Source organism: Trachinotus anak, unplaced genomic scaffold (genome assembly GCF_046630095.1).
Source record: "Trachinotus anak isolate AG129_WGS33_773 ecotype Australia unplaced genomic scaffold, CSIRO_AGI_Tana_v1 ptg000023l, whole genome shotgun sequence".
Taxonomy (NCBI): domain Eukaryota; kingdom Metazoa; phylum Chordata; class Actinopteri; order Carangiformes; family Carangidae; genus Trachinotus; species Trachinotus anak.
The window spans coordinates 1,598,530-1,625,809 of NW_027273874.1; the positions used below are offsets into that span (position 1 = coordinate 1,598,530).

General features: G+C 41.3%; 1 protein-coding gene across 6 annotated transcripts in view; it reads left to right on the forward strand.

Moving 5' to 3' along the window:
* Positions 1–27,280, forward strand: part of arap2 (ArfGAP with RhoGAP domain, ankyrin repeat and PH domain 2) — a 118,805-nt gene that overhangs the window by 6,084 nt on the left and 85,441 nt on the right. For all 6 annotated transcript variants that reach the window (XM_071459103.1, XM_071459102.1, XM_071459104.1 and 3 more), the window contains 7 exons: positions 105–187; positions 3,595–3,671; positions 3,994–4,058; positions 5,360–5,722; positions 6,687–6,756; positions 15,533–15,653; positions 26,378–26,571. In XM_071459103.1, the coding sequence (XP_071315204.1) occupies positions 105–187; positions 3,595–3,671; positions 3,994–4,058; positions 5,360–5,722; positions 6,687–6,756; positions 15,533–15,653; positions 26,378–26,571 (973 nt within the window). The remainder of the gene's footprint in view (positions 1–104; positions 188–3,594; positions 3,672–3,993; positions 4,059–5,359; positions 5,723–6,686; positions 6,757–15,532; positions 15,654–26,377; positions 26,572–27,280) is intronic.

Consider the following 27,280-nt stretch of genomic DNA (forward strand, 5'->3'; position numbering starts at 1 on the left):
TCAATATCTCTATTCTGAAGGCCGTCACGTCTACATGGTGTTACCTGTTTTTCCCCCTGTGCTGAAATGGTGGTTCTAATTCAGTGATTTCTCTTCCTCCTCAGGAGCACACCACCAGCGCAAACAACCAGCCCTGAACACCTAACTGGCTCCGAAGGTCCCACTGGTGCAAACGGCATACAGAAAGGTACACATAGTCTTTCAGCTGCACCCGCTTCATCTCTGCCATGAATATTTCATTCTGCAGAAGAGTCAGCAGTGCTGTTGTTTGCCCGGATGAAAGAAGGGAGAAGAGATGAGGGTAGTGCGTGGGTTGGGTGGGGGTGTTCGGCAGCAGTGTCGTGGGAAACGGCGTTGCCCCCGTTTCAAGCGCTCATCTCACAGGGAATATGCTCCCTCACATCTTGTCCCTCAGCAAGACCCTGGTGTGTATTCCTGTCGCCCGGCTCGCCAAAGTTTTTCAGAAGTTGTTTAACTTTGCTAACAACACACAGGCTTGTAGTACAACCAGAACAAATATGTTTTGAATTTTGCCTCCTCCCTAGCTGTATTTATTGGGCTTAGTCGACCCTCATATCTCATCTGACGAGAAAAACTACGTGAGCTGCTTTCTGTGCTGAGGTGCTGTAGATGTGTTCTCCTAGGAATATATGATGCCTTTTTGTGGCGACAGTCTGGATGGATGCGTGGTAAACACCTGTGAACATGTCAGTCTCTTTGACACACTATTTGACCACATTGTGACATCATCTCATGCTACGAATCAACAGATTTCTGTCCGTTTTTTTCACTTAATCTCTGCTCAGACTGCTTTTTTGGCCTCCCCTTCCATCCTCGTTCTGTGTACCTTCACCGCAGCAGTCTCTTGATAGGCCTTGTTTTGCCAACTTTTTCTCTGTATGGAACAGACTAGAGAGAGAGAGAGGCAAGACAGTGAAGTGGGTTGGGAGGAAGGAAGAGGAGATGGATGCAAAACAGGCTGAGAGACGGAGGAAGAGAGGGAGGCAAGGTGGTCCCAGAGCAGGGAAACAGGGAGCTTGACTAGCAAGCTAAATCTCCCTTCACAGCAAGGTCTAGCATTTTACCAGAGCATATTTGAAGAGTTTATTCCAAGATTAGATCCAGAACTTTAAAAAAAGAAAAGTGCAGTCTAGTCTCATTGAGTGATTGTTGTATTCAATCTAAACTTACTACTAGAAGCTGGCAGAATTTTAATTATAACACCCTCACACATGCTCTCATATTATATTTCACAAGAAAAATCTCATTGCGACAACACGTTTCTGTGTATTGCTTCTTCAGCAGCTGTGGCGGCACAGCAGACTGGGCAGAATATTCAATTATTCAAATATTAGAATAGTTTTCTTTGATCGCACAGTGACATACATACATGGAATCAAGTGGCAGAGTTTGTACATATGCTACAGTCTACAATACATTTATAAATGTGTGTTGTGCTCGTGTCTGTGACTTTGATGTAATGATGACAGGCATGACCTTTTTCACACAACACACTGACAGCCAGAGCTGTAGCCAGAGGAAGAATACTAGTTCCCAATTATGCAACTAAAGGTTTTATTTAAGCAAGACGTAACATATAATTCAGAGCCAGACTTTTGTTTCATGTGCATTCGTCCTTGATAATAAATGAATTATAATTTTTTTTTAAAAAGCAATCAAAGAAAAATACCAAACTTTAGATGTTTTAGCTTCTCTCATAGGAGAATTAGCAGCTTTCTCTGAGACCTTCTCTTATCGCCACAGCTTTAATTATTTACAATTGAACATGGGAAGCCTTTACCTTTGATACTACAAAGGGTTAAAGAGGCAGAGTGAAAAAAAAGGTTAGATATAAAAGCACATTATACTCTCCCTCATTTATTCTATCAAATATGTTACAATCTGATATTTTACAGTAGGTTTAATGTACTCTGTCATAATGGGAATTTTTCATAAAATAAAAACCCTACAAAAACAACAACTTAAATGATTCAATCAGACATAATATCAGCTCTGTGAGACTGTACTTAGGCACATGCTAACATCAGCATGCTAACATGCTCACAACAACGTCACTGGGTACAGTATGTTTACCATGTTTTCTTTAGCTGAGCGTGTTAGCATGCTAAGGTTTGCTAATTAGCACTAAAAACAAACCAAAGATGGTTATGTTATCGTAGATTTTAGCATTTGCTCATACAAGCTTTGAATTGTATGCAATGTATTAAAAAACTGTTTCAAAATTCCCCTTTCTACTGTAAACATATTAGTAAAAAATAACAACATGATAAATATAATAATAACAACCATTATTTTCAGCATGATTATTATCCTTATTGTTATCATTTAGAAGAAAAAAACATTTGGGAAATGAGACATTTTTTGTTGGCTAATTTGAATTCAGTTGGTGTCAGTTTTGTGTTCTGCAAGCTCGGTGTGGGAGCGACACAGATAAGTGATTATAACAAACTGACCTGAAAGTCCCTGACTTAAAAGCAAGCTGATGGCTGCATTTAGTTTGCTTCACAGACTGCGACTTGAGAGTGAGTCAGGTCATGAGCAGATAAAGAAGCAATGTAGTTGACTGCGAGAAACAAAGGCAGAAGCCAGAGATGGAGCCAGTGAGGGAAGAATAGAGGGAATCAGACAGGAATTGAGTACAGTGGCGTCCAGTGGCCCTCAGAGAGAATCGCAAGCGGCCTGAAGGTCAGCTGATAGATGATGATTGATGGTTGCCATCTGCTCACTGAGCCAGCCTGTAGCGAGGGCCACTGTGTTGGAGTGGATTCTACCATCAAATAAACTGACCCCTTCATAAAGCATACCAAGCCTAGTACATGCCCTCTGTGTCCTTCTGTAATGGCACGCATTGTTTTGGAGTTGTGTGTCTGTTAAGCTTTAAAAAGTAGTACATTAACATCTGTAAGGGTGCGAGAGTGCGTCTCCGCTTATTGGACTGTCCATCCTTTTATGTCTCTGTTTCTCTCAAGGCATCTTCATGTGTCTGAGGGTTTTTCGATCTTTGTACACCACTGTCTGTGTGCATATCTGTTCCTCCTCCAGTGTCTATGTGTGTGTCTATCCCTGTGGCGGTGTCTTCTGGCCCTCACAATCCTCAGGAGACGGCGGTGTCATTTTTCACAGAGACGGGCAGGAGCCCACGCAGGGTGGCCCCGGGTCTCCAGACTAATAGTGTCTGGCCAGAGTCTCTCCACTCTTCTTCTTCGCCTTCCAACGACCACGGTCCCTGCAGGAGCCAAGACAGAGAAATGGCCTTGGAAGAGACTCAGTCAGTTTGAGACCGACTGAAGAGATCATACTCCCAGTTGGGCGAGGAAAGGGTCAGAGGAAGAGAGATAGGCATGCTAAAACAAAATTTAATTGGTTTACTGCTTGCATGGATCAAAGGTTGGCACATTTATTCAGATCAATGAGTTGGTTTAAGCAAAGGGCACTTTAACATCTGAGTGATTTAAAATTTTACTGGAACAATCCTGTTAAGCTCCTTACTTTTCAAGCATCATGTTCAGGCCTTTCCGCTGTGTTCTGCAAGTTGACAAAACCACTATTGTGTTGTCTCTGTGTCCTTTTTAGCCTCACTTCAAAGAACCTTGGCGCCTATTGCTCCCTACGGAGAGACGTTCCTGTACAGCAACCCTGAAAGCGCTCCGGTAAGAGACCATACGCTCCCACTAGTGGACAGTGAGTAGCAGCTTACCAAAGAGGAATAGACATTTCTCAGATCTTGAACACTATCAGCTGTGTTTCAGCCACAGCCTGCACACCAGACTTCCCCCTCAGTGTTAATATTGTCACAGTGGACGCATAACAGAGTGGAAAATGTGCTTGTTTCAGTTTGCCCCCTGAGGTTAATAGAAATGTCACCTAGCCACTAAAGTTAACACAGCTTAGTGCAGCAACACGATAACAGTGTCTGACTGAAAGATGGATCCTTTATTTTCATCTGATGCTAATCTCTCTTGTGCTCTATAGGACCAAGGTGGTAAAGAAGGGTTACAGAAGGGGTTTAAGGACATGATAAAGCAGAAGAAACTGAGGTATGGTATTCTGATGTAATACTGCTGTCCCACACTCTGAATGTACAAATAAAATTCAAATGTTCAGAAAGGGAACTACAGATCAATGATGATGTTGTTGCAGTTACAAGTAACATCAGATAAAATAATGAGATTTTATGATGTTATGTAGCTCCATGTTAAAGTGCACATGCATTCTCAAAGTAGGACAACAACAAAAATCTACTTTGGTTTTAACCACTTCTTAAGCTCCCGCTGGTGAATTATTTCTGCTTACATGGATCTTTACAAGTTGGTTTGATATTTTCAGAAAGTGAATATTCAGATGCAAATATGTGGTCACATCTTAAAAAGGCAGTGTGCAGTACAAAAATAGCTTCAATTCTTGACCTGCATTGAAAGTAATCAAAAAAGAAGAAGCGGTCAGTGTTATTTGAGGGGAATAATTATGCATTTCCTGCCTTAGAAGTGTGATTGTTTGACATTTCTGGAAATGTGCATGTTCACTTTCATGCCGAGAGTTAGGTGTGAGGATCTATACCACACTCATGTCTGTACACTCTTAGCAGAAAGACAGGAAACATGGGGAAACAGCTAGCTTGGCTCTCACCAAGTTCAAATCTACACCTACTAACATCTCTAAACCATTAATTGACATGTTACATCTCAATTGTTTAATCCGGGCACAAACAGAAAAGAAAAATGTGTGGTTTTAAGGGGAGTTACAATATGTGCTGCAACAGTTTCTTAGTGAACAGTTCACAAAGAAGAGCTGCTGGGTATTGCTACCTCGTGGCAGTGTATTTTGCAAAATGTGGAACTGTTTCTTTAAGGCCCAGCCCAAAACCTCTGCACTAAGTTATGGTAGTTGTACTGTTCATAATGTACTTAATGTTTTACATTTAAGTACAATTAATCTGAAACAAACGCCTTTAGGCTGTGCATTGTGACTGTAGAACTACAGATTAGAATCTTTACTCTGGTTTTCGGCCCAGTAAGTTACATTCATTGCATTCACATGTTTGTTTTCTGTCCTTAGAGGATGCAATGTGCTGTAAAGAGTTCTTACTAGTTAGTTAGTAATGAGGAAGTGTACTCCAGGGTGTTTCAGTACAGTGATGTCACAGTGTACAGAGCACGCTAATTATTTTCCAGCCACACCTAGTAATGATGCCATTGAAATTGTTGAAATTTTCAACAACAAAGGGCAGGGAAACACTGTTCTACTTCCTGGTATTAACTCATAAATCTAACGATTGATCAGTATTAGATTAGCAGATGAATGCATTGTCACCCAACACATTATATTTTTGCTCATACAGAAAGAAGTCACCTAAAAAGAAAAGGTCAAAGGAAAAAGATTCTCCACCAGCCCGAGCTGTCCCAGACCCCTACACAGATGAGTATTCAACAGTGGATGAGTGTGCCAGCATTTTGCCGCGAGCCATTTCGGACCAGAGTTTCACCCTGACTCTTGAAACTCTTGCTGTTGGTCCAGCTGCCTCTGGCCCGAAGGATGGATCCTTGATCATGGTGGAGTGTGACCTCTACTCAGAGCCTGCAGACGCCCTGGGAGGTGTTAGCGGAAATGCATTGCCTGATATTTCTCCATATGCATGCTTCTATGGAGCCCCCAAGCACCAGGTGCTCAAAGTGGGTTGGTTGGACAAACTGTCACCTCAAGGGTAAGTTGCAGTGCTTCTAGCATTGTAAATGTGATTAGAGATTCAGCTGAGATTATCAGACATTAGAAATTCCTTCTTTATATGATGTAATGATTCGTAGCTCTGCATGAAATCCTTATGACTGCTGGTTTTACTGCAGCTCCACATTGCATAGGAAGTGTTGGTCATAAATATTTATTTCCTATTAAGATGGGTGCATGTTCTTGCTCAGTTTCAGTGTACAACCCAAACAACTCAAAATGTGCCTTCTGCTATTGCCTGTCAAGTGGCAACAGACCACAGTGCTTCAGCCTGCAAACCACCGCTTCCTGTTTCCACGTGGACTGTTTCTGTTTTGTGCTCTCCCCTGCTACCCTGTCTCCCCATGTGTCTTCTATCTTTGATGATTATTTAAAACTGATAAATAGTATGAGATACTGAAGCCTGAAGGAGATCTTTCCATAATGAATAGCACTATTGGAGGGACAGGGAAAGAAGAGGGGAGCTAACCTTGTTGTATTGAGATTATTTAGCTTAGTTTTGCCTTCCTGGCAAAACTACATTTTCTTTCCAGAGTCTCTTGGTGCTATGTGTTTCACCATTGCTCGAAGCCAGAGCTATCAATCACTGACTTCTTTTTTATATTCTCCTTCACCACCCCATTTGCATAGGTTTGGCAAACTGCCCTTGGGCTGTTGAATATTCAAACTGAAAGTAGCCATTTGTTTTGATTATGCTAATTGGCAGCTGTTGATACAACTCTTGACATTAATGAATCAGTGGCACTGTTGATGAAATATGAGTACCTGTTCAGAGCAGATTCATTTACTGCCTTACTGTCTTGACAGTTTTGGGTGTGGATTTTTTTTTTTGTTTTTTTTATAGTACATTGACTTATTGCTCTCATTACTTACTTTGTTTGGTTTGGTTTTGATTTGCGAGTTTATTACGCATTCTCAACTCAACTTTTTACTTTTCTTTGCAGAAAGTGCGTTTTCCAAAGACGGTGGGTGCGGTTGGATGGCGAGAGTCTGGCCTACTACAACAATGACAAGGTAGGTGCGAGAAAAGTGCATGCACATGTACACACTAATGGTCCCTGAATCCTGAAACCTTTTGCATGCACATGTTCACACCTCCCCTCCTCTTCCTGCTGACACACTTTCAGCCTCCACATGCAAACTGGCAAAGCCAATCTCATTCCTCCGCCACAGAAATCTACTCCATGAGCAGCTGAGCCAAGTTCCTAAGTGTTCCCCTCTCTTTCTCCTCCTCCTCCTCCTTCTCATTGTCATCATCATCATCATTAGCTTGGCAGGCTAAAGAATGGGAGCAAGGACGGAGCGACATTAGGCCACGCATGATGGGCCAGCACACTCTGTGCCCGCCCAGCCATACAGTAAAGTACATTGATGTTGGCACCTGACCAGTTATCAGAGAAAGAAGGAAGGAGAGGGAGAGGGAAGACTCTCCTCTGTTTTTGCCTCCCTCAGCATTTCTTCCTCCCTGTACCTCTCTTCATACTCCTTCCGTCTGACAGTTGAGCTTGAAATTTTGCTTAGCATTGCCTGCCTCATCATCAGATGGAGGGATGAGAGGGAGAAACAGTTGGGGTAGGGTGAGAGAATGGAGGCTGAAAAAGCAGGAACTGGAGAGGAGGCAGACACAGATGCAAGCAAGATGGCAGTTTAACCTTAACTTTCATCTGTTGTTTTGTAGTCACAGATCTATTGATTTGCACCAGTATTTACAAACTGGTTCGGGGCTGCAGCTTTGAATGAAGACAACAGTTGTTAACAGCTGAGCTGATCAAACAGACTGATTGAATGTTTGAAATTTCACTGTAAGAAGTCCATCAAAATAAGCTTGTTTGCCTTGCTCTGCCATCCTTTTATGTGACCACGCTTGTCCTTTTGAACTACTGAGCCGCTCAGCGCTTTCTTTTTGAAATCTTTCTTTTTGAAATCTTTCTTTTGAACTTTTAGTTGATGCCTCCATTAATGAGTTGTGTAATCCATGTACAGCACATATGAAATCTGCACGATTTTTTTTTCAACATTATATTTTCATTGTGAGGTAATTAGGGCTGAGATCTTTCAAATTTACTCCTGATGCTAATGCTAATGCAATGCCCATGATTCTGCACCACAACCCCATCATCAGACAGTTGATAATGGACAATTTTGCGAAACACTTATTATTTAAATGACTTTTTTTTTAATGTCTAATGCCAGAATGTTTTAAATCATTTCTTTTTAATATGCTCATGGAATCAGTATGAAATAAAATAACTAATTAAGATTTTGCTATATTTTTGATTTAGATAAGAAATGTCTTATTAAAGAGAAGGTAAATAAGACTCTGACAAAGCAATCAATGCCAACTTTTCATACTTTTCAATACTTAAGTCAGTTCTGAGGCAGTATTGAGGTCCGATACCTGGCCCTAGAGGTAACACAGTGCAGACTTTGATCAGTTTGCACTTAAACTTCATTATCATGCAACAATGCTGTAAAAATGACGAAAATTAATAGTAGATATGGTTATAAACTTGATTTATTATGTTCATTAACACAACTCAAGTGCGTGTCAAAACTCTTTAATGAATTTATACTGAACAGAAATAAGAAGTTTACAACAGCTACCTAGAAAGGCTAGAAAGGAAGACAAAATGCATTAATGCTAAAGCTCTTGAAATGGTGAGCAGAAATATAAAGTATACGTGATTTCTTTTTGACGAGCTAAAAATGGGAAAAAAAACAAAAAAAACAAGAACAACTTTCAGTGCTTGGATCCTGTGTTTTCAAGTGAGTCTCCAGCGGCTACAACCTATCTGACATAATGTGCTTTACCTTCATCTTCTCATTAATGACTGTTGGACGTATCTTGCACTAAGAACAAACACATTTCTGTGTGTTTGTGTGTGAGCGGTGACCTCGGTGCCCCCTCCCAGGGCTAGCTCGTTTTCGCTGCAGCAGCATTGCACAACATCACAATCAATGATGTGGGACCTGTCTGAAGCCTGCTCGTTAATCACATACTAATTATAGCCCTCCATGCTCTCCTGCTTGCTCTGTCTCTCTCTCTCTCTCTCTCTCGCTTTCCCCTTGTTTTCCCTTTCCATTGTATTTGTTGCTTTATTTATCAGGACACGCTCTGTTGCCAGCAGAGCGGCAATCGGCAGGGAGGCCAGCAAGTCAGCACTTTATAGTCCGTGTCACTGTTGGCGTAGGCACGACACTTTTTGGAGAGATGAAAGTTTGCTTTAGTGAGAGAGAGAGAGAGAGAGAGAGAGAGAGAGAGAGAGAGAGAGAGAGAGAGAGAGAGAGAGAGAGAGAGAGAGAGAGAGAGAGAGAGAGAGAGAGAGAGAGAGAGAGAGAGAGAGAGAGAGAGAGAGAGAGAGAGAGAGAGAGAGAGAGAGAGAGAGAGAGAGAGAGAGAGAGAGAGAGAGAGAGAGAGAGAGAGAGAGAGAGAGAGAGAGAGAGAGAGAGAGAGAGAGAGAGAGAGAGAACAGGGATTGTTGTTTAGACTTTTTAAAGTCATCCTGCCAATGTGACTCTCCCATCTGAGAAGGCAGAGGGCTTCATCATGTTTCGGGTGAGCGAAGAGGTCGAATACAATCTCTCTGTCATCCCTGGTTTATGTGGCCAGCTGAGGCCTTGTACCACCCTGTGTGCCACCCAGTGCCACCTCCACAGGGTGAGCGGGGGCTAGAGGAAGATTGCAAGGAAGTCTCTCAGCACCGCTTTGTGTCGGAAATTGAAATATGAGTTGGTGGTTTGCTTTCGCTCACAGTGCAGAGACACGTGTGTCTCTTTGTGTGTGTGTGTGTGTGTGAGATGACAAAAATTGCTGTATTGCTTACACAACATAACCTTTTTGTGCCTCATATTTTGTCACATTGACATGGAGGATCAAAATCTACACAACTGATCTCAGAGGAGTTGTACTGATTACAACATTATTCCAGTGGAGTGATCTGCAACTGGAGCAAATTACTGTGATATTCAGCAAAAACAAGCAGGCACTCACTGTGTGTGTGAATACACCGCCTCCCTCCTTCCCCAACCCAAATATCTTGTTGTGCTTTAAATGGATACTGTCTCAGGCTCATCTCTCAGGTGCTCCAACTACAAGCAGTTTTGCCAACAATTTTCAATGGAGAGTAGCTAAAGCTGCCTCAGTGTCGCTAGATGTTGCTAGAGAGTGTTGTGCACTAATTTGCATATTTAGTATATCATTACATACTGATTTGCATATATCAGGATTAAAATGAAATGAAGTCAAACTAAGCTAAACTGACTTTAAATACCTCTATCACTAGTTTTTATTATGATTCAGTCTGTCATAATTTCATCAAATACCACTAAATCTAACTCTAATTTCAACAAAACTAAGAATGTACAGTGAGGCTGTACTAAGGCACGTGAGCTAAATGCTAACATCATCATGCTAACATGTTAACCATAACAGTTTAACATACTGAGACATCTTCAGTACACCTGAAGATGAAAAGAATGTCAGTTTATATATTTGTCAATATTTGGTCATAAAAGTATGATGTGAAGGAATTTTCTTTTTCTTTCTAGTCTTCTTTTCTTACTTTGTAGGCCCACACATACATTCAAAGAAGAAAGAAATTGTAAGACCGGACATCCTCAGAAAATTCATGGTTCACAACTGCATTGTGCTGCTCCTAATTTTCTCTTTGACGCCAAGCTTACAATAAATACTTTTGCCTGAGACGTCTGAATCTGAACTCCTGTTGAGCATCTTTTCTTCAGCTCAGCTTTTCTTTAGAATTTCCACCACGATAGCTTTATTCAGTTATTTTTATTTTTTATTTCTGAACATTTTTTACATTATGAGAACAAAGAACAAGCAAAGAACAAACGAATAACAAACAGACAAAAAAAAAAAGAACAAACAGACATTAGGTCATAGGATGATCTGTAAATTAAGGCAAATTTGCCTAATTTAAAAACAAAATATTGCACTTTACTTCTTATAAGTATCAAAGATCTCTCTCATTGACTAAATAAAGACAACATTTTCCATATAGTTTTTCTCCCAGGTCTTTTTGGAGTGGTATAGAGCAAGTCATCTGTTCTAGATTATTTCTCTTCCGGATGAGAAGCTGAATTCATGATCAATAAAATGCACAACAACACAACCTAGATTGGTCTGGCATGCCCACTAACTTATGTTGGCTAATCTTAGCTAACATCTTGCTTTTGGCTTCTACTGCAGAAAATGTTTGAAACTGCTTTGGGGACAGTTCAAGCTTTAGGCCACATGTATTGAATCTGTTTGGACTCAAACGTTAAAGGGACAGAAATTATGGTAAAAGTTGTGCTGACTAAGGAATAAAGACAGATACCAGCATGGTTTTATCAGTTCGCCTTGTTGTTTAGTCTTTTCTTCCTGTACACAAAAACAAAAATGCCTACATGCTGAAACATTCCCATGCATGTTCTTTTAAACTTTCAGCAGCCAAAAAACTCTTTTCTAGTTTGAAATCCGGTGGGATCTGTCAGCCCCAGACAGAACTAATCGCACTTAATCACAGTCACAGCTTGAAGGTCTCTGGCCGCGGTGATGTCATCATCGGGGTAGCGGAGGTGGCGTGGGAGAGTAGCGAGATCCTCTGTCTCACTTTTCCCTCTACAGCGGTGTATCCAATCCGTCTCATCAATCACCCCTTTCGCCTGATTTCGTCAACACCAGGATTGACTTGGGAGAACGCTTTGGGCCTGAGATGTAGTCTTCAGGGTCCTGATGTGGTGTCGTGTGTGTGTCTCTTTGTGTGTGTGTGTGTGTGTGTGTTTGTGAAAAAAACAGTCCAAAGCCTGGCTTCAGGGTAGTGAGGGGAGGAAGTGAGGCGGATGGCTGCGAGGGATGAAGGGATGAGAGGACAGGGGAGGGGGGGCGGCGAGGCTAGAGAGGAGGCCAAAGGGGAGATGAGGTTTTAGGATCAGGGATCAGTCTTTGAGTGACTCAGTGTGCCTGATTGTCTGTCTATCTGACGCTGCAAAGCTCTCTCTTGCCAAGCCTGAAAGCTCCTCTGCTTACTCCCTCGTGTGTCTTCCCAAGACGTCCGCGCTCTCTGTAACACCCAAAATGCTTCTTTTTTCTATCTCCTTTTATTTATGCTTGCATCCATTTTGATCACCAGAAAAGGGCCCGAAATATGTTTTGATTCACTCTCAGAGCTCTCGTCAGCTTTGTCTTTAGCCTCAGCAGGTAGCTGTATGCTGCCGTACACGCCAAGCAGCAGACAGACACAGTTAGAGACTATCTGGCGAACATAGTGGAGCCATCAGCTCAAGAGCCAGACATTTGCTTCAGGGTTGGACGTAAGAAGTAAAAGGTTAAAAGGAAAGTAGAAATTGGACTTACATTCGTCACGATGACTTCAAATCAATGTTCATGTTGCTCCCTCTCTGATAGAAGCAACTGTTTGCTAACAAGTTTGTATATCAACTTAAGAACATAATAATATTTTACCGTTATGTTTCCAGTTTGTTGCACTGCCCTCAAAACACCCCGCCAAAAAATCGTGAAAGCAGCTTCGAGTGAAACCTTAGACCTGATACTTGGGACCGCACCACGCTTGCATCTAAAAATGAGGACTTGGACTTTGCTGCTGTGAGAACTGACTCCTTAAAATCTGAGACTGTGTTAGACAGGTCTTGCGTAGCCACTCACGTTTAAATTGAAAAAGTTGTAACATTTACAGTCAGCATTCAAAGACCTCAAAGGTTTGCACTTAACTTGCTTATAATTAACTTGGTCTTCCCTTCCTTCAAGGCCTTGAGAATTAGAACTTGCTTTGACAAGACCTCTGACAAGACTTGGCTTGGACTTGCCCTAAAGGCAGCTTTGCCCAGAGAGCATCGTCCTCCCAATCCTTAAGGCAACCCACTCAGTGAAACACTGATCAAGGCTGCATTATTGCCCACAAGCATTGTTTTTTTTCAGAGGTGCAGTTTTCTGCTGCGACCAGTTGGTGTCCTCATGCCTCTACTGAAAATCTGATGCTTTGGAGATGCCAGAGCCTTAACTCCATGCTGGTGGTAAAACTCTCCACCCTCTTTACCCTCCTCCCTGCTCTCTCCACACCTCCATTATTGTAGGCTTTAGCTCCACTGCTCTGCTTTAATTGTTTCCTGAAGTTCACCACTTTGTTTTTGAAAAGAAAAGAGACATAGTTATCCATGCAGGATAGGCAGTTCCACCAAAAAAAAAAAAAAAAAAAAAAAGAGGAAACGCCCCAGCAAAATGACATGGGTTGACAAATACTGGGAGGGTAGAATGAGAGGTAGTGATATGGGAGCAGCTAGAATGAGAGGATGTGGGAGTGAGAGAGCTGAGAGTGGGGAGGGAGGTGAAGGGAGGGCGAGCGAGGGGAAATGAGTGTGGAGGAGATCTTTGGCAGGGGGAGGTGAGTCAGGTGTGTCTGTTATTGGAGAAAGAGAGATAGTTAGGCCTCATTGCTTCCTTGGCAGTCCGTCCTCTTGAGATTAGTCTATAAACATTACTTGTGTGTGTGTGTGTGTGTGTGTGTGTGTGGGCGGGCGGCTGCAGCGCATGGTGTTTTTGTCTGAATCCACTGTCTTAACACTGACCGCTTCTCTTCATCCTCTCTCTGCTGACTCCGCTGTCAGAGTATTTACAGATGCACAACTCACAATTAAACAACTCTCTCCGTCATGACCCCAAAACTAGAATTAAAACAATTAATTACTGTTAACCCATACTGGGGGTATAATTATCAGCACGCAGCCACCAAGCTAATTCATCCACATGCACACACACACACTTAGTGTCTCCTTTCTTCACCTTCCTTTAACTTCTGTCTAAATTTAGAGAGAGAAAGAGGGGAGATATTGGTGTGAAACTCCTGGGGAGAGAAATGTACAAGGCTGGCTGTCGGTAATTAGGTTGAGCCACTTCTTTCCATTGTTAACATCCTGCTTTAATATGAGAAGGACCCCTCCCTGACCCTCTTAGGCGTCTTCATTTCTACATGATGTCTCTCTTTCCCACACACCTCCCTTTCTCTTCCTCCCCCTTCTGCAAGTCTTTCTCCTCTTGATTATGAATTTTCACTGTTGCTTTTTTCCTTGGTGTTTTAATCTCTCCACGCTCTTCTCTTTCCCTTAGCCCTCTCCTTGGCCTTTCACACAGACCTAATTTCTCTTTTTTTTATTTCATGCTTCCTCCATCCATCCATCCATCCATCCATCCATTCATTCCTCCCCTCCACTCCTGCTCTCTCTCCCTAACTGACTGCGCCGACTGGTATATTTTTGGCTGTATGGTCTCTAGAAATAGGCTTTTGTGGATGGCAAGGTCACGGGCTTAATTAACAATGGTGAGAGAGGAGTCAGAAGTTCACTGCATTTTTCTTCCTCCATTCATCCTTCCTTTGCTCACTTCCCACCCTGCGTCTGCGCAGGATACGGCGGCCGCTTTACAGTAGCGAGGACGTACAGTGTGGCACATTACAGAGTGCGCGGGACTGCAGAGAATCAAAATTCAGGTCAAGCCAGTTGAAGAGCAACAGAGAGGAAAAAAGAGACATGTCTGTTTTTTTTTTCATACTTTGCGATGATAATGACATTATCAACATGAATAATGCAATGTCTGCAGCGACCCCTTTTCTCCCCTTTTTCTAACCCAGCGATTTTCACACCGCTACAGAAGCATAATGTACTGTCCTCCAGTTCACTCTACTGCAAGAACATTACAATCTGAGATCTTCTTGGCTTTTTCCAACTACTTTAAGGACATTTTTTCTGATATATTTGCCACATCATGGTTTGAATACCAATCAGATGGTGCTTCCATTGTGTCCCAGCTTCTTTAGAAGTGATAATATTGAAGTTTTTTTTTTTTTTGCCCCTTCTGTCTCGTTTTCACATTGACGATGACGACCCAGTACTTTAATTGCCATTGTCAGGGGAGACTGTAAAGAGGGTCATGAAGCCTCCAGTGCAACATCCTCCTTATTTGGATGCCTCCACTAGATCTGCTAGGGGGAAACATAGGGGTAATACACACACAACCAAATCCCACTTTACCCAACAAGCACTTCCTGTGCTTTACCCAAATCCCCAGTACAATGTGCGTGTCTCTTTTTAAATATTTGAAAAGTTTGTTTTCAGCTTGTAGATTTGCTTTATGATGTCTCCTAACGGCGAAATGACAGCGCCATGTGTTTTACTCTTGTGTTTGGGCTTCTTTAATTTAACGTATGTTTATTTCCTGCTCTTCCATTGCAAATTATGCGTATTTCAAGTATGTAATTTGAGTTTTTATGTTAATGTCAAAGAGCACATCAATGCAAGTGAGTGCTGGCTTGGTAAACAGTATGCAGCTCATATGAAAAGATACGGTTTGGATTTGCTGTTTATATTTCTGCAGCAGTTCCTTGTTTGAAATGCTGCTTTTCTGAGAGCTCTGTGCCGTTTATCAAAGTTATTGTTTGAAAGGGAACAGGGAAGCTATTTCTGCAAATAAATGTGACACTGTATTGATGGGTTATGGCTCTAGTTTGAGGATGTCTGTCGGTGGTGTTTCAAATTGAAAGCAATCATAGCCGACGGTAATACAGCTCAGAATTACACATCTATTGATGCGAACAGTGCGCTGAAAAACAGTAATTGTGGGTCTACAGATGCAGATAATAGGAATAAGCGAAAATTCAATAACATGATAAGCATGAAGCTGTGTGTGTGTGTGTGTGTGTGTGTCCTTGTGTTTATACACCTATTTACTGTGTGTTTTTGCAGCACACTTATCTCTTTTATTTGTCTCTATGTATAGGAGATGTACTCCAAAGGTATGATCATGGCCAGTGCTATCAGACAGGTACGAGGACTGGGTGACAACAAGTTTGAGGTAGTCACCTCCCTTCGGACCTTCATATTCCGGGCTGAAAGAGAAGGTACAACAAGTGCATTTTTTCCTTTTTTTTTGAGCTGTATTTTTCAGTCATCTATCAGATACTCATTCTGCTCTTTCTGCTTGTCAGTCTGCCTCAGTCGCTCTGACTGTCTGATTCCCTGTCTGGCCTTGTTTTTCTCTCTCGTTCTACTCTGTTTCCCCGCCTCCCTCTTTCCTTTCCCTCTCCCCCCTCCCTTTCTGTTTGTCTCCCTCATTCTTACCTCACTCTCTCTAAAGGCCTCAGTAGTAATCTTCTGTCTCACCTCTTTCTCTCTTTTTTTGTCTTGCTTTCTCTTTATGCAGTTTTCTCTCTGAGTTTAATTAAAATAATTTTGCAAGTTATCCCTGTGTAAACAAATCTGTACTTATTTGCTTTCTTTCCAAGCATATATCTAAATATCAGTATAAATATCCCATTTTTGTGTTAAGTATGAAGGTGTGGCCTAGCCTAGCATAAAGACTGGTGATAGTGGGATACAACTAGCCGGCTCTAATGCTCTTTTTTTTAGCTAGGAAATTGTATGCTGACTGTATGCTGAATCTTTAAGAGAATAATTTGACAATTTGAGGAAAAAAAACGGACTAGTTTTCTTTCCCAGTGTTAGACAAGAAGATGAATATCACTCTTGCATCTGTTCTTTAAGTGGATAACAACAGCCAGCCTCCAGGTAGCTTAGCTTAGCACAAGAACTGGAAATGACTAGTCTGGCTCTCTTGAAAACTAACAAAATCTGCCTACCAGTTAGCATGTACAAAAATAGAAATTTAAAACCAGAAATTCTTTGGAGAACTTTTGTGCTGAACTTTTTGGTGCTATGTTTGCGTGACCTGTGCCCATACAGAAATGAAAATCAAAACCTGACCTCACTGACTATTTATTCCAGGCTGCTGCACAGAAGTACTACATGAATGGATAAGGTGTTGTTTGCGAAGATTCCTCTCCAACTCATGACTCTTAAAACCACAAACTGTAGATTTTTCATTTTTATGAACAGGTTGAAAATTGAAGCTACAATGTATAAATAAGACAGCTTTCTAGCTGTTGGTAAGTGAATTTTCTTAACTTTTAACAGAACCAGGGTAGCCCTTGTTAGCTAGTCTTTATGCTAAGCTAGGCTAAAATACTCTGACTCAAGCTCTGTACTTAATGTACAATCATAAGTTTTATATTGGTGGTCACATTTTATTTTCATCCTATTAGATGTTTTAAGTATTTTCTTCTACATACTGCATTCTCTGTGAATATGGTGCTACATGAATGGGTGTCAGTAATGGTTTCATGTCCTTGACTAAACCTACGGTATGAGGTCAATCTAAAAGGTTAGAATGAATGAACAAAATCTCAAATCTTTCATGAACTGTCTTTTTAATAGTCTTGTTCCTCCTTCCTCTCTTCATCCCCGCTGTCAGACAAAATGGAGTAAGAGTTGTCTCTGCTTATCGTCTTTCAGCAGGAAGCTTTGTCCGTGTCGGCCTTAATGAGAGGGGAAAGAGACACCTTCCACTCCTTACCTCCTGCCTGCTTGACGGCGGTCTATTAGGCAGCTCAGGTCAAACTGCTCATTCACTAATCGAGGGTCCGTCCTTTGGGTCAGATGCTGGCCGCCCTTTGCTTCGTGTGAATAAGTGAGATTGGAGTTTTGCATGGTTATTGCGTTCGGAACCTTTGACTCATTGTGTGGTACAGTGTGAATATTTGAGAACAGATTGAACTAAAATATCTTTATCGACTAGATCATCGAGACCTCAATGCACGTTATTGACATATCGACATCTGTTGAGCTAGGAATAGAATCATCAATATTTGACCTGCTCATCACTGGTATTGAGCATCAGCTTATTGCTCATGATAAATGCAACTGATCGTTTAGTCCTCACTGCTCAGTTAGACATAACTAAGACATTGAAGCTGAGTAGACAATAATACATCAGCCCTGACTTAAGACATAATTCTTCATCAGTCAGTGTCCTGTAAGCCAGTAGGGAAGTGGTTATAGATCAAGATTGTGAGCAGAAAAATCAGATACATTTAAATATAGACGTGGTTGGATTGTTCACGAGCAAGGTTCTTAATGGCTAAGAGCTCTAGCTACTTTAATTGAGAACCTCAGTGGTCAATGCTATCAAAAGCACTCTGATTTTTCTTTGTTCAGTTATTCACTTAGGGTCATTCATAAAGGCTTTCATGGGTAATTATTCATGCAAAGACGCAGCATGCCATTTGAGGTTCACAGCAGTATATAGAAATATATCAGAAAGCTACAGTCACGCACGATCATGTCTGTTATTGATTGAGTTGAAATTAGAGACGTGACAGTCTTACACCACCGAAATAATCTTGTTTAAACACCTGTGTTGTGTAGCTCTAGTGGTGCTCAGGTGTACTCCAGGATGCCGTGACATCACTGTTGGGGCTCACATAAAAAAAAATCCATTCATAGGGCCTTTAAAATAGATAACATTTACCCTTACCTTTATTTTAGTCCAGTCATTTTATAAGTGAGTGTTTGCACCATGCTTTATTTCAGTCCCAGACAGCCTTTCTAGACAGCAGTGGAAATAATGAATAATTACTGAATTACTCTAAGAAGTTACTGTTCCATAGAGATGATTTCGTAATATATACTGTCACTGAGCACTTTATTAAGAACACCAAACTAATACTCGGCACGGCCTCCCTTTGCTCTCAGAACCACAGTCCTTCGTGGCATGGATTCAACAAGACGTTGGAAACATTACAAGACTGTTGTGCGTCAAATTCCCAGGAGATCAGCAGTTTCAGAAAAACTCAAACCAGCCCATCTGGCACCAACAATCTTTCCACAGCCACAGTCACTGCTTTGCACTGCTGTCATAAGATTGGCTAATTAGATAACTGTATGGATAAGCAGGCGTACAGGTGTTCCTAATACAGGTGAGTGTACAACAGTGATGATCTTTGCTCTGTGGTGCTAACTAGCTTCATATACATACTTATTTTTGGTTGGCTGCTCTTAGCCAAATGTTCTTTTAGTTTGTCTTTCAATTTAATTGTTTTTAAGATGCTAAATAAGGACAGGATAAAACACGAGGCAGTTATTCATACACAAAATGAAGGCCTTGTTTTGGTCTTGTATTCTATTCTATGAAATATTATTATCCCTTATCCAGCTATAAAAAGTACATTGAATCTGTTTCATACAATTTTGTATCACCTCTGGTTCATAAAAAAGCAATATCGCCAACAACTTGCCCTTCAAACTCTTTTTTTTTTTTCATTTATTTTTACCACACTGAGCACTGAGCACCAGAGATTCTCCCTCCTCTCCCTGTCGATTCAGTGCATCATCATATCGATGACTGCCAGCCTCTTTTTTTTCTTTTTGTCCATTTATGAGTCGCGGTCCTCAGCGGCATCATTTATCACGCTGTCTGCTGGTTGATCGTCATACGTCACACTCAGCCATCCTGACAAGAGCTGGGAGGGCTGTCTGATTTGGAGGTGGCCTCTGACCGCCTGGGATCAGTGGGAAGCCTCTCGCAGAGACGGCTGCTGCCGTCAGAAGAAAGGGTTGGGAGAGGAAAGGAGAGAGAGAGAGAGAGAGAAGGAGGAGAAAACTTGGCCTCATCACCTCATGCATCTTTAAACAGGCCCACTCGCCTTGTGGCGGAGAGTCATCAATCTTTGGGGAAACACATGAGAAAGAGGGAGACATGAGGAGACAGAGGCAAAGAGAAGGAGTAGGTTAGTGAAGTGGAGTTAAGGAGCTGCTGGGCTGATGCAGTAGGGGTGAGAAGGGGGAGAAAATGATGGAGTGATGGTCAGAAGAGTGTGAGAGAGTGTTAAAAGGCATCCAGGAAGGTTAGAAGAAAGGGGGATAGGAGCAACAGGGGAAGGAAGGGATTAAGCGAGGGAATAACAGGAATGATAGAGCGGGACAGGCAGACACACAAGCTCGCTGTGAAAAAGCAACGGAGAGGTAAAGGCAGAGACGGCGGGGAGAGATGAAAAGGGCACAGTAAAGATGGGGAGAGGGAAAAGGAGGAGGGAGAAGTGAGTGAATAATTGAAGGCCACTGGAGAGAGTGTGCACACAGCTGTCGGCTGATTCTCCACTTGGTCCGCAGGTGGCCTCTTCCCTCAGGTACTGTCAGCTTGAGAGAGGAGAGATGGAAGGAGGAAGGAAGGAAGGCAGGCAGGGAGAGAAGAAAAGAGAAGGAGGGAGTGATGCAGCGAGGAGTGGCAGGAATGGAGGGAAAAAAAAGAGAGAAGGAAGGAGAGTTTGGCAGGAAGAGACAGCGGAGAGTGATGTAGAGCGGTCAGGACAACGAGGGAGTGTGTTGGAGGAGTGTGGAGGGGATGCAGATAAACATGCTACAAGAAACGAGATGGGATTTATTGGGGAAAAAAATGGAGATGATTTGTATTCTGATGCTTTTGCAAATGCCTTTCCACAAGCCTGCTCGTAACACATGTTGGGTTTGTTTGAGATGACAGGAAAGAGAGTTAGAGCAAGAAGTAAGGAAGAAAAACAAGATGGTTGGGAACAGGCCAGAGAGAAAATGATGGAAATAATAGAAAGTCAGGGGGACACAGAATGGGAGTAACTGCAGTACATATTTTACTTGGCATCAATTCACATTTCACTACCTAATGCTGTGTTTTAGTCTCCCTGCTTCCTTTAAATCTGCCTTAATTGATTTTTAAGGCCACTTGAGGCTAGGTCAACAAGCTGTTAGCATAACACTGCAACATTAGCAGTTTATGAAGTTGCTGTGGCTAACAGGTTAGCAAACAGTTGTAAGTCTGTTGCTTTTTTTTTCTTTTTTCTTTTTTTTTCTTTTCTGTCTTTTTCTGTTTCTGTCTCTGATAACTCCTTAAACAATGATCTGGCTGCTTAGCGGCTAAATGCAGTTTGTATGCAGATGGAGTTTATCAGAGCCTTTTTGCTGAAAATTGCTGCCTGGAAACAGAAGTATTGAGACAGAACCAAAATAGTAACGTTGGGGACTGTAAAACCAAAACGATGAACTGAAAGACACTGAAATGCTCCTGAGCTGAGGGGAACTGCATCCTTGTGGTAACTCTCTGTGGGTTTATCACTCTGAGTGATACATGTAGTTATAACTTTGTATCATTATGTGAAACTGCAGCTTTTAGTTGTGAATTAATATCCTATAGTGAAATGTTTTTTTGTTTGAATTCTTTCTTATTAGCTAATGCTAAGCATTTTAGCAATAGCTTTTAGCAATAGATTATGACTCTTCATCCTGGATTTTTGAGGATGATATAAGCCTCAAAACTCATAACTTAAAAAAAGAATTTTTGATGAGATTTGCACTGAACTTATTAAAGAATTCTGACCAAGATATGTACACAACATTTAAAAAAAAAAAAAAAAAAAAAAATTGAAGATGTCTGGAATCTCTGTTGAACAAACTACGTGATGTTACTGTCTTTAATTAACCTCAAATATACAGTATCTATTTGATATCTGTTCTGGTATTTCTTGTTACTTAGTAACTGACACACTGCCGCAGACACACAGCCACCAGCACTGTTAGACACTGATATTTAGTTGAAAGTAGGTCGTGACGTTGGGTACCAAAATTAAATATCAGGACAGTATCTAATGCTAACGTTAATTTGTTGTACAATACTGACAACAGCTGATGTCAATTTTGTTGGTTTTAAGTTGTGTCGTTGAGTAACCAAAATCCAGCATGTTCAGAACGTGTCTTGACATACAGTGTAAGATACCTTCGTTTCAGTCGCGGGCAAAACCCAACATCTGCTAAACGTCACAATGTCATGTAGCCACCACTAGGTTTTGACGTCAACCTGATTTCCAACCAAAATTTTACATCTGTCTAATGTTAGAGTCGTTAGAGTCCGACATCTTTCTGTTGTTACGTTGATGGTGCCTGCTGGAACAGCACATGCTAAAATTGCCTGAAAATATTTCGATGTTTTGTATGTACATTATGTTGGGATGAGACGTTTGAAATGAGGCAAAACAGAGCAAATGGTCACAATCCCTCTGCTTTCTGTTTTTTTTTTCCCTCTCTTTTTCTATTTCTTTTTTTATTCCTGTTGATGGAGACTGCGTGGGTGGCTTCTAAGATCTCTGTTGAGCGCTGAGTGGACCTGGCTCTCATCTCATCCACTTTCGATGAGGACTATCTGCCTCTCTCCTCGTCTCTCTTCATGTAAAGTGGAATAGTTTTTCAAATGCACGGCTATACATATATCTCTTAACAAGCGATTGCATCTAGATGTGTCTGCTGGGCTTCAGTGGCTGAGAGAAGCTGTATATCCTTTTTATATGCATGCAGAGGTGAGAGTTTGTTTGCATGTTTGCACACTTGAATAAAAATTATTTTGGCAAGCGCGCTGGGGGTTCATGTGCGAGACTGTGTGCACAAACAATCAAAAACATACACTCAAATATATGCAAGACAAACTGAGGCGCACGAGTCGGATGCCCACATGCTAACACGCGGCTGATGGGCATACCACTGTCTCCTCTCAATCCTTCCACCTCACTCCAGCCGTCCCTCCCGTGCTCAGATTGACAGCCGGGGCGAAAAGGAGAGTGGAGGCAGAGAGGAAGGAGGCCCTGAATAAATGAACAGACAAATAAGTGAGTGCGGGACAGGTAATGGAACTCAGAAAGCAGGGCGGGAACGGAACAGTAAAGCCTAGTGATGTAAAGAGCAGTCAATAATTGAGTAGGCGATTCATTATTGATACCAGCTCTTTGTGAATTCATAAGAATCAGGGGGGGTAGCCTGACCAGAGCTCAGATTCGGACCAGGCAGCGGATACAGTATTTTGGGGCTGAGGGATGGGGGGGGGGTAGTGTGTAGGTGTAGGATGCCCAGAGGGGAGGAACTTTTCCTCAGAAGTGGAAATGATGGTATGTTTGCATGCAAGGTCAGAGAGAGGCACACGTTTTGTAAAGGCTGAAGGAAGGTTAGAAGGTCACAGTCAAGAGGCTAATTAAGGTCAATTTGGCGACGATGTCAGGTTGACACTGTCTGCAAAGTGATTGACAGGTCACTGAGAAGGCCCCTCCCTTCCTCTGTCACTCTACAGAGAGAGAGAGCGTGTTGAGGGTGCACTGGCAGGTCACTCTGAGGGTAACACAGTTAGAGGAGGACAGGAAAGAGGAAAAAAATGTGTTTGTCTTTGTATTTGTGCATAACAAATTCTGATTAAGGTTTTTACACATTCAAAATTTTCACCTTCAAAGCGACCCATTGAAAACTAGTTTGAATCCTTTTCCAAAAAAAAAAAAAAAATGAATAGAGACCTGAGGACAGTTAGACCTGATCCAAATAGACCTGAGGATAATTACACAAAGTGTGGTCAACAAAAAAAACAAAAAAACAGACCTACACAGAGAGATAACGCCAACGCTGGAAGCAGCATACTGAGCCACCAAATAACAAGCACCTGTGGTCAAAAAGAGTTACAAATGCATATCCTTTCTCCCTGAACTCCACAGTTACACTTTTAAGTGAAGGGACGCTCTGTTAAGTCCAGGGTCCGCAATACAAAACACAAAGAATCATGTATGACAAAGAATCCTCACAATTGAGTCGCTGGACTGAATTGAATAATTTGAAATAACTCGTACTAGTTATTGCTTTTATTATTTTGTCCACCTTAAGTATATCAGTTTATCATTGGGGGGAGGCTAAATATTAAAAACACCTCAATATAGTTCAACAGCACCAAAGACTACATCCTCCAAAAAGATCAGAAAGGTGAATAAACACCTCTCTAAAATGGTAAAATTTCATGAAGGAGGACTTACTGCAGGACTGTTGTATTAGACTGCATTAGTTTTAGCTAGGTGCTCCTTGACAGTCCATTTGTGTTGAACAAAATTTGCAAGGCCTTGTTAATAAAATGTCATAAAAAACAATTATTCTCTCTCTTTCTAATTTGCGTGTTTCTAAAGTCTAATTTGCAGACATCCTCCAAATGTGTCCTCATGCTTCTATAACCTACGTAGCAAATAATTCAATTGGTTTTGACAACATGACTTGTATGTCGGTGCATTTCTCCTCTTTTGGAAAAGAGCTAGTACGTATAAAGCGAAATAATGGATAATAAAAGGAAACAGAAGTGAATACACTAAGTGAAGGGTTCCATTTCCATTTTTTCCATTTCCATTTTCGGTAAAATGCATTACAACCATTTGGAAACAGGACATCATGTCCTGTGTTGGGAGATCATTCATAATATCCTCAATCCCACATCACTTTGTCAGTTTGTGCATTTCAGAAAAGTGTCTGTCATTCTGTCACAGAATTTGTTTTTTTGTTTTTGAGTGACGAGTTGATAGCTGCACAGGTTTTGAATTGAAGTGCGTTTACTTTTCAAAAACTTTATTCCGTTTATGATTTTTGTTTTCTCAAATTTGCAGGTCCATCCCCACTGATGGCTTACTTTTCATATCAGTTTACAGATTTTTTTAGATTTTTCTTTTTTCCCTTTCATATCTTTTTCTGCCTTGTACCGAACAGATACAACTGTGGTTGCTGCTGTGAACCTGTGATGTGTGCGTGTCTACTTGTGTGTTTACACTCTTTTGGTATCTCTTGTGTTTCCACTTTGCTGGCTTTGATAATACAATGTCTTGGGCGGTAAGGGAATGGGCTTTACAACACCGGCTTCAAGTCTTCTTTTATGTCAGTTTGAAAAGTTGTAGAGGAGGATATCTGAGAGGCCTTTTGAGTGTACATTGTTTGAATCTTAACCCTACTGGGAGCATGATACATTGCACTACAATTGAGCCATTTAGCTGTGCGGTAATCCAGGGTGATTTACAATAACGTAGAGATTCAGTGACCTACTCAAGGACAAATAGCTTTTGAATGCACTCAACATGTGACCGTAACTAAGTGCAGTGAACCTGTCAAGCTTTGGCTTTTTCCGTGTGTATGGAGCTGGAGTAGTGATACTCTGTAGGTTAGAGCTGCAACAATAAGTCAATTATGTGATTAATCAGAAGAAAAACAATTGATTGGCAACTATTTTGATAATCAATTAATTTTTGCAATTTTTTTTAAAGCAAAAATGGCAAACATTTGCTGGTTGTAGCTTCTCTTTGGGATTATTGGATGGTCAAAACAAGCATTTAGAGCTCTTAACTTTGGGATCTTGGAAATTGCTGACCATAGTGATTAATAGAGAAAATAATTAGCAGATTAATTGATAAAAAATTTGTTAGTTCCAGCAATAGTATATGAAGAGTTTGTAGGGTGGTGTTTTTTTTATTTAGCCTTTCCAAGACAAAAAAATTGGAAATGGAATGAATTAAACAGCGTTTATCTCTGCTCTAACTTGCAGCAATTGTTAGCATGTGTGACAAGCTAGCTGCTGGCAGTAGTATGTTATTCAGTAAATATATTAGTTTGTAGGGTTGCAGGTTACATTAAAAGTAGCACCGTTTACAACTAGCGTTGGGGAAACCTTAGCACCACCCTGCTTTTCATTGCAAAGGTTCACGCTCCAGCAGCCTCGGCCGGTTGATTACCTTTGATAAAGCAGCATTTCCCAAACACAGCTGTTAGCGCTCATCTTAAAAGCCTTTTGACTTCTAAGGTAAAAAACAAACAGTTTAAAAATAACAGTGTCAATTATACCAAACAAGCTAAAGCAAAATAACAGTTTGATGTCACTTCTTCATCAAACTTATAGTACTAGAACTTACTAGCTCCATCCTGCAGTACACAAACCATGCTGTTTCTTTAATTCCGTGTGTGCTAAAGAGATTATTAGTCATCAGTTCAGTTTTTGTCTGGGACGTTCATCTTTAGCCTGTTAGCATGATATCATGTATGTAGCTATCTGGTGCATATTTAAGACCTTTTTACAGAGTTCTTGTAAGAAGTCAGCAGGAAACTGAGGGACCGTTGTTTAAAAATGTACTAAGAATTTCATGTGGAAAATCTGACAAAATTATCATTGTAAACTGCATCTGTACTGTGCAAGAACCGAAAGCTAGACAGATGTTGCAACAGTACATAAGGGGGATGGGGCTTAGCGAACAGTACATTGCTCAAACCATCGAACAAGACAGTTGCGCATTATATCTCATCAAATCAAAGTAATAGCCCCTCAAACCGAAATAAACTATGTAGTGAAATGTATTTACACCTTTCAGTGACTTTGCTCTGTTGGTCTCCAGGTTGAGACAAATTAGTGGATTCACAGAACTGTGCCTGTGCCTCATTAGAAGCTATATTTTTTTTAATTGTGTATTTTAATTAGTTGTTGTCTTTGACTAAAATTACCCCTGCCACATCTTGCTTGAGGCATGCAAATTTCAGAGAAGCAGCTATCTATATCTCTAGTGCCAGACTTTGCACTTTTCTGCTTTGCAGGATATTCTTTTTCCAGAGGCTAAGTTAATTTTCACCAATTGCGGCTCATCCTGTGTTTCAATTACTTTTGTTTTAGACTGGAATTGCCTGCATCGCTATGCAGGGAAGGTTTAGCAGCCAACGAGTGAGTGTAATTCACTGAAGGGATGAAAAAATGATGAATTAACACTATAATTCAAAGACTTTAAGATGCCCTGATCTCTCTTTGTCTAGTTTTCTTCCTGCCTTGTCTTGGTTTATTTCCCCCTTGCGTTCAGTCTCTTCAAAAACTCAGACTTGTATCCTCATTCACCATCTACCAATCTTTTTCTCTGTTTTTCTCTCTCACTCATGCACGTGTCCACAGGGGAGCGCCAGGAGTGGATGGAAACTCTTCAGATGGCCACGCGGCTCCCCGCCTGTGGCTCCCAGAAGCCCTCCGACAGCCTCTCGCACCCCTCCTCGACAAACAAACGAGGCATGCTGGAGCTCCGCGGTTACAAAGGCAGAGTGCTGGTGTCCCTGGCGGGGAGTAAAGTCAGGCTCTGCAAAACAGAACAGGTACTTCCAACACCACTGGGACTTCCTCTCTACAGAATGACAGCTTCCTGTTTGAAAAAGGAAGATAATAATCAGAGCCTATTTGAAGCAGATGAGGTGGAGATGGAGAGGTTCATGAAAGAGCTGTAGATGTTCATGAATGCGTAATGCAAAAAGTAAATATATATGTGTGAAAATGCTTCAGGGTCTAGGCAGATACAATGTTTTGTACTTTAGTGAGTACAATCACATGGTAGCGCACAGAATTAACTGGGTAGAACCAACTTATTTATGCAACTTTATTGACCAGACATGCAAGCACAGCCATAAAGGTCCAGAATAGGTTGGAGCAGAATGAGTGTGTAGTAAATATGTAGTAAGTGGGACCAGTACCTTTTATTAGCAGGTGGAAATGGGAAAATCCTCAGTGTCCAAATCAATCAGGTTCTCTTCAATGCCAGATTAACCCACAGGGAACCTGGGGTCAAATTTAATTCTGGCCCCCTTAAGTGGTAATTTTGGATGCACCATGTAAATTTCGACTCAGGACCCCTGTACAAGACTTATTGACAAGACAGGTAATCAGGTAAAGACTTTATTTCTTATGTTGATATTTTGCTTTAGTATTGAACATTCCCGTTGATATTTGCCATCAATAAAATGACCACTTAACAGCTCGCATATAGTGAATACAGGGCCTTTGATACCCTCGAGCGTTTGGGACCCTAGG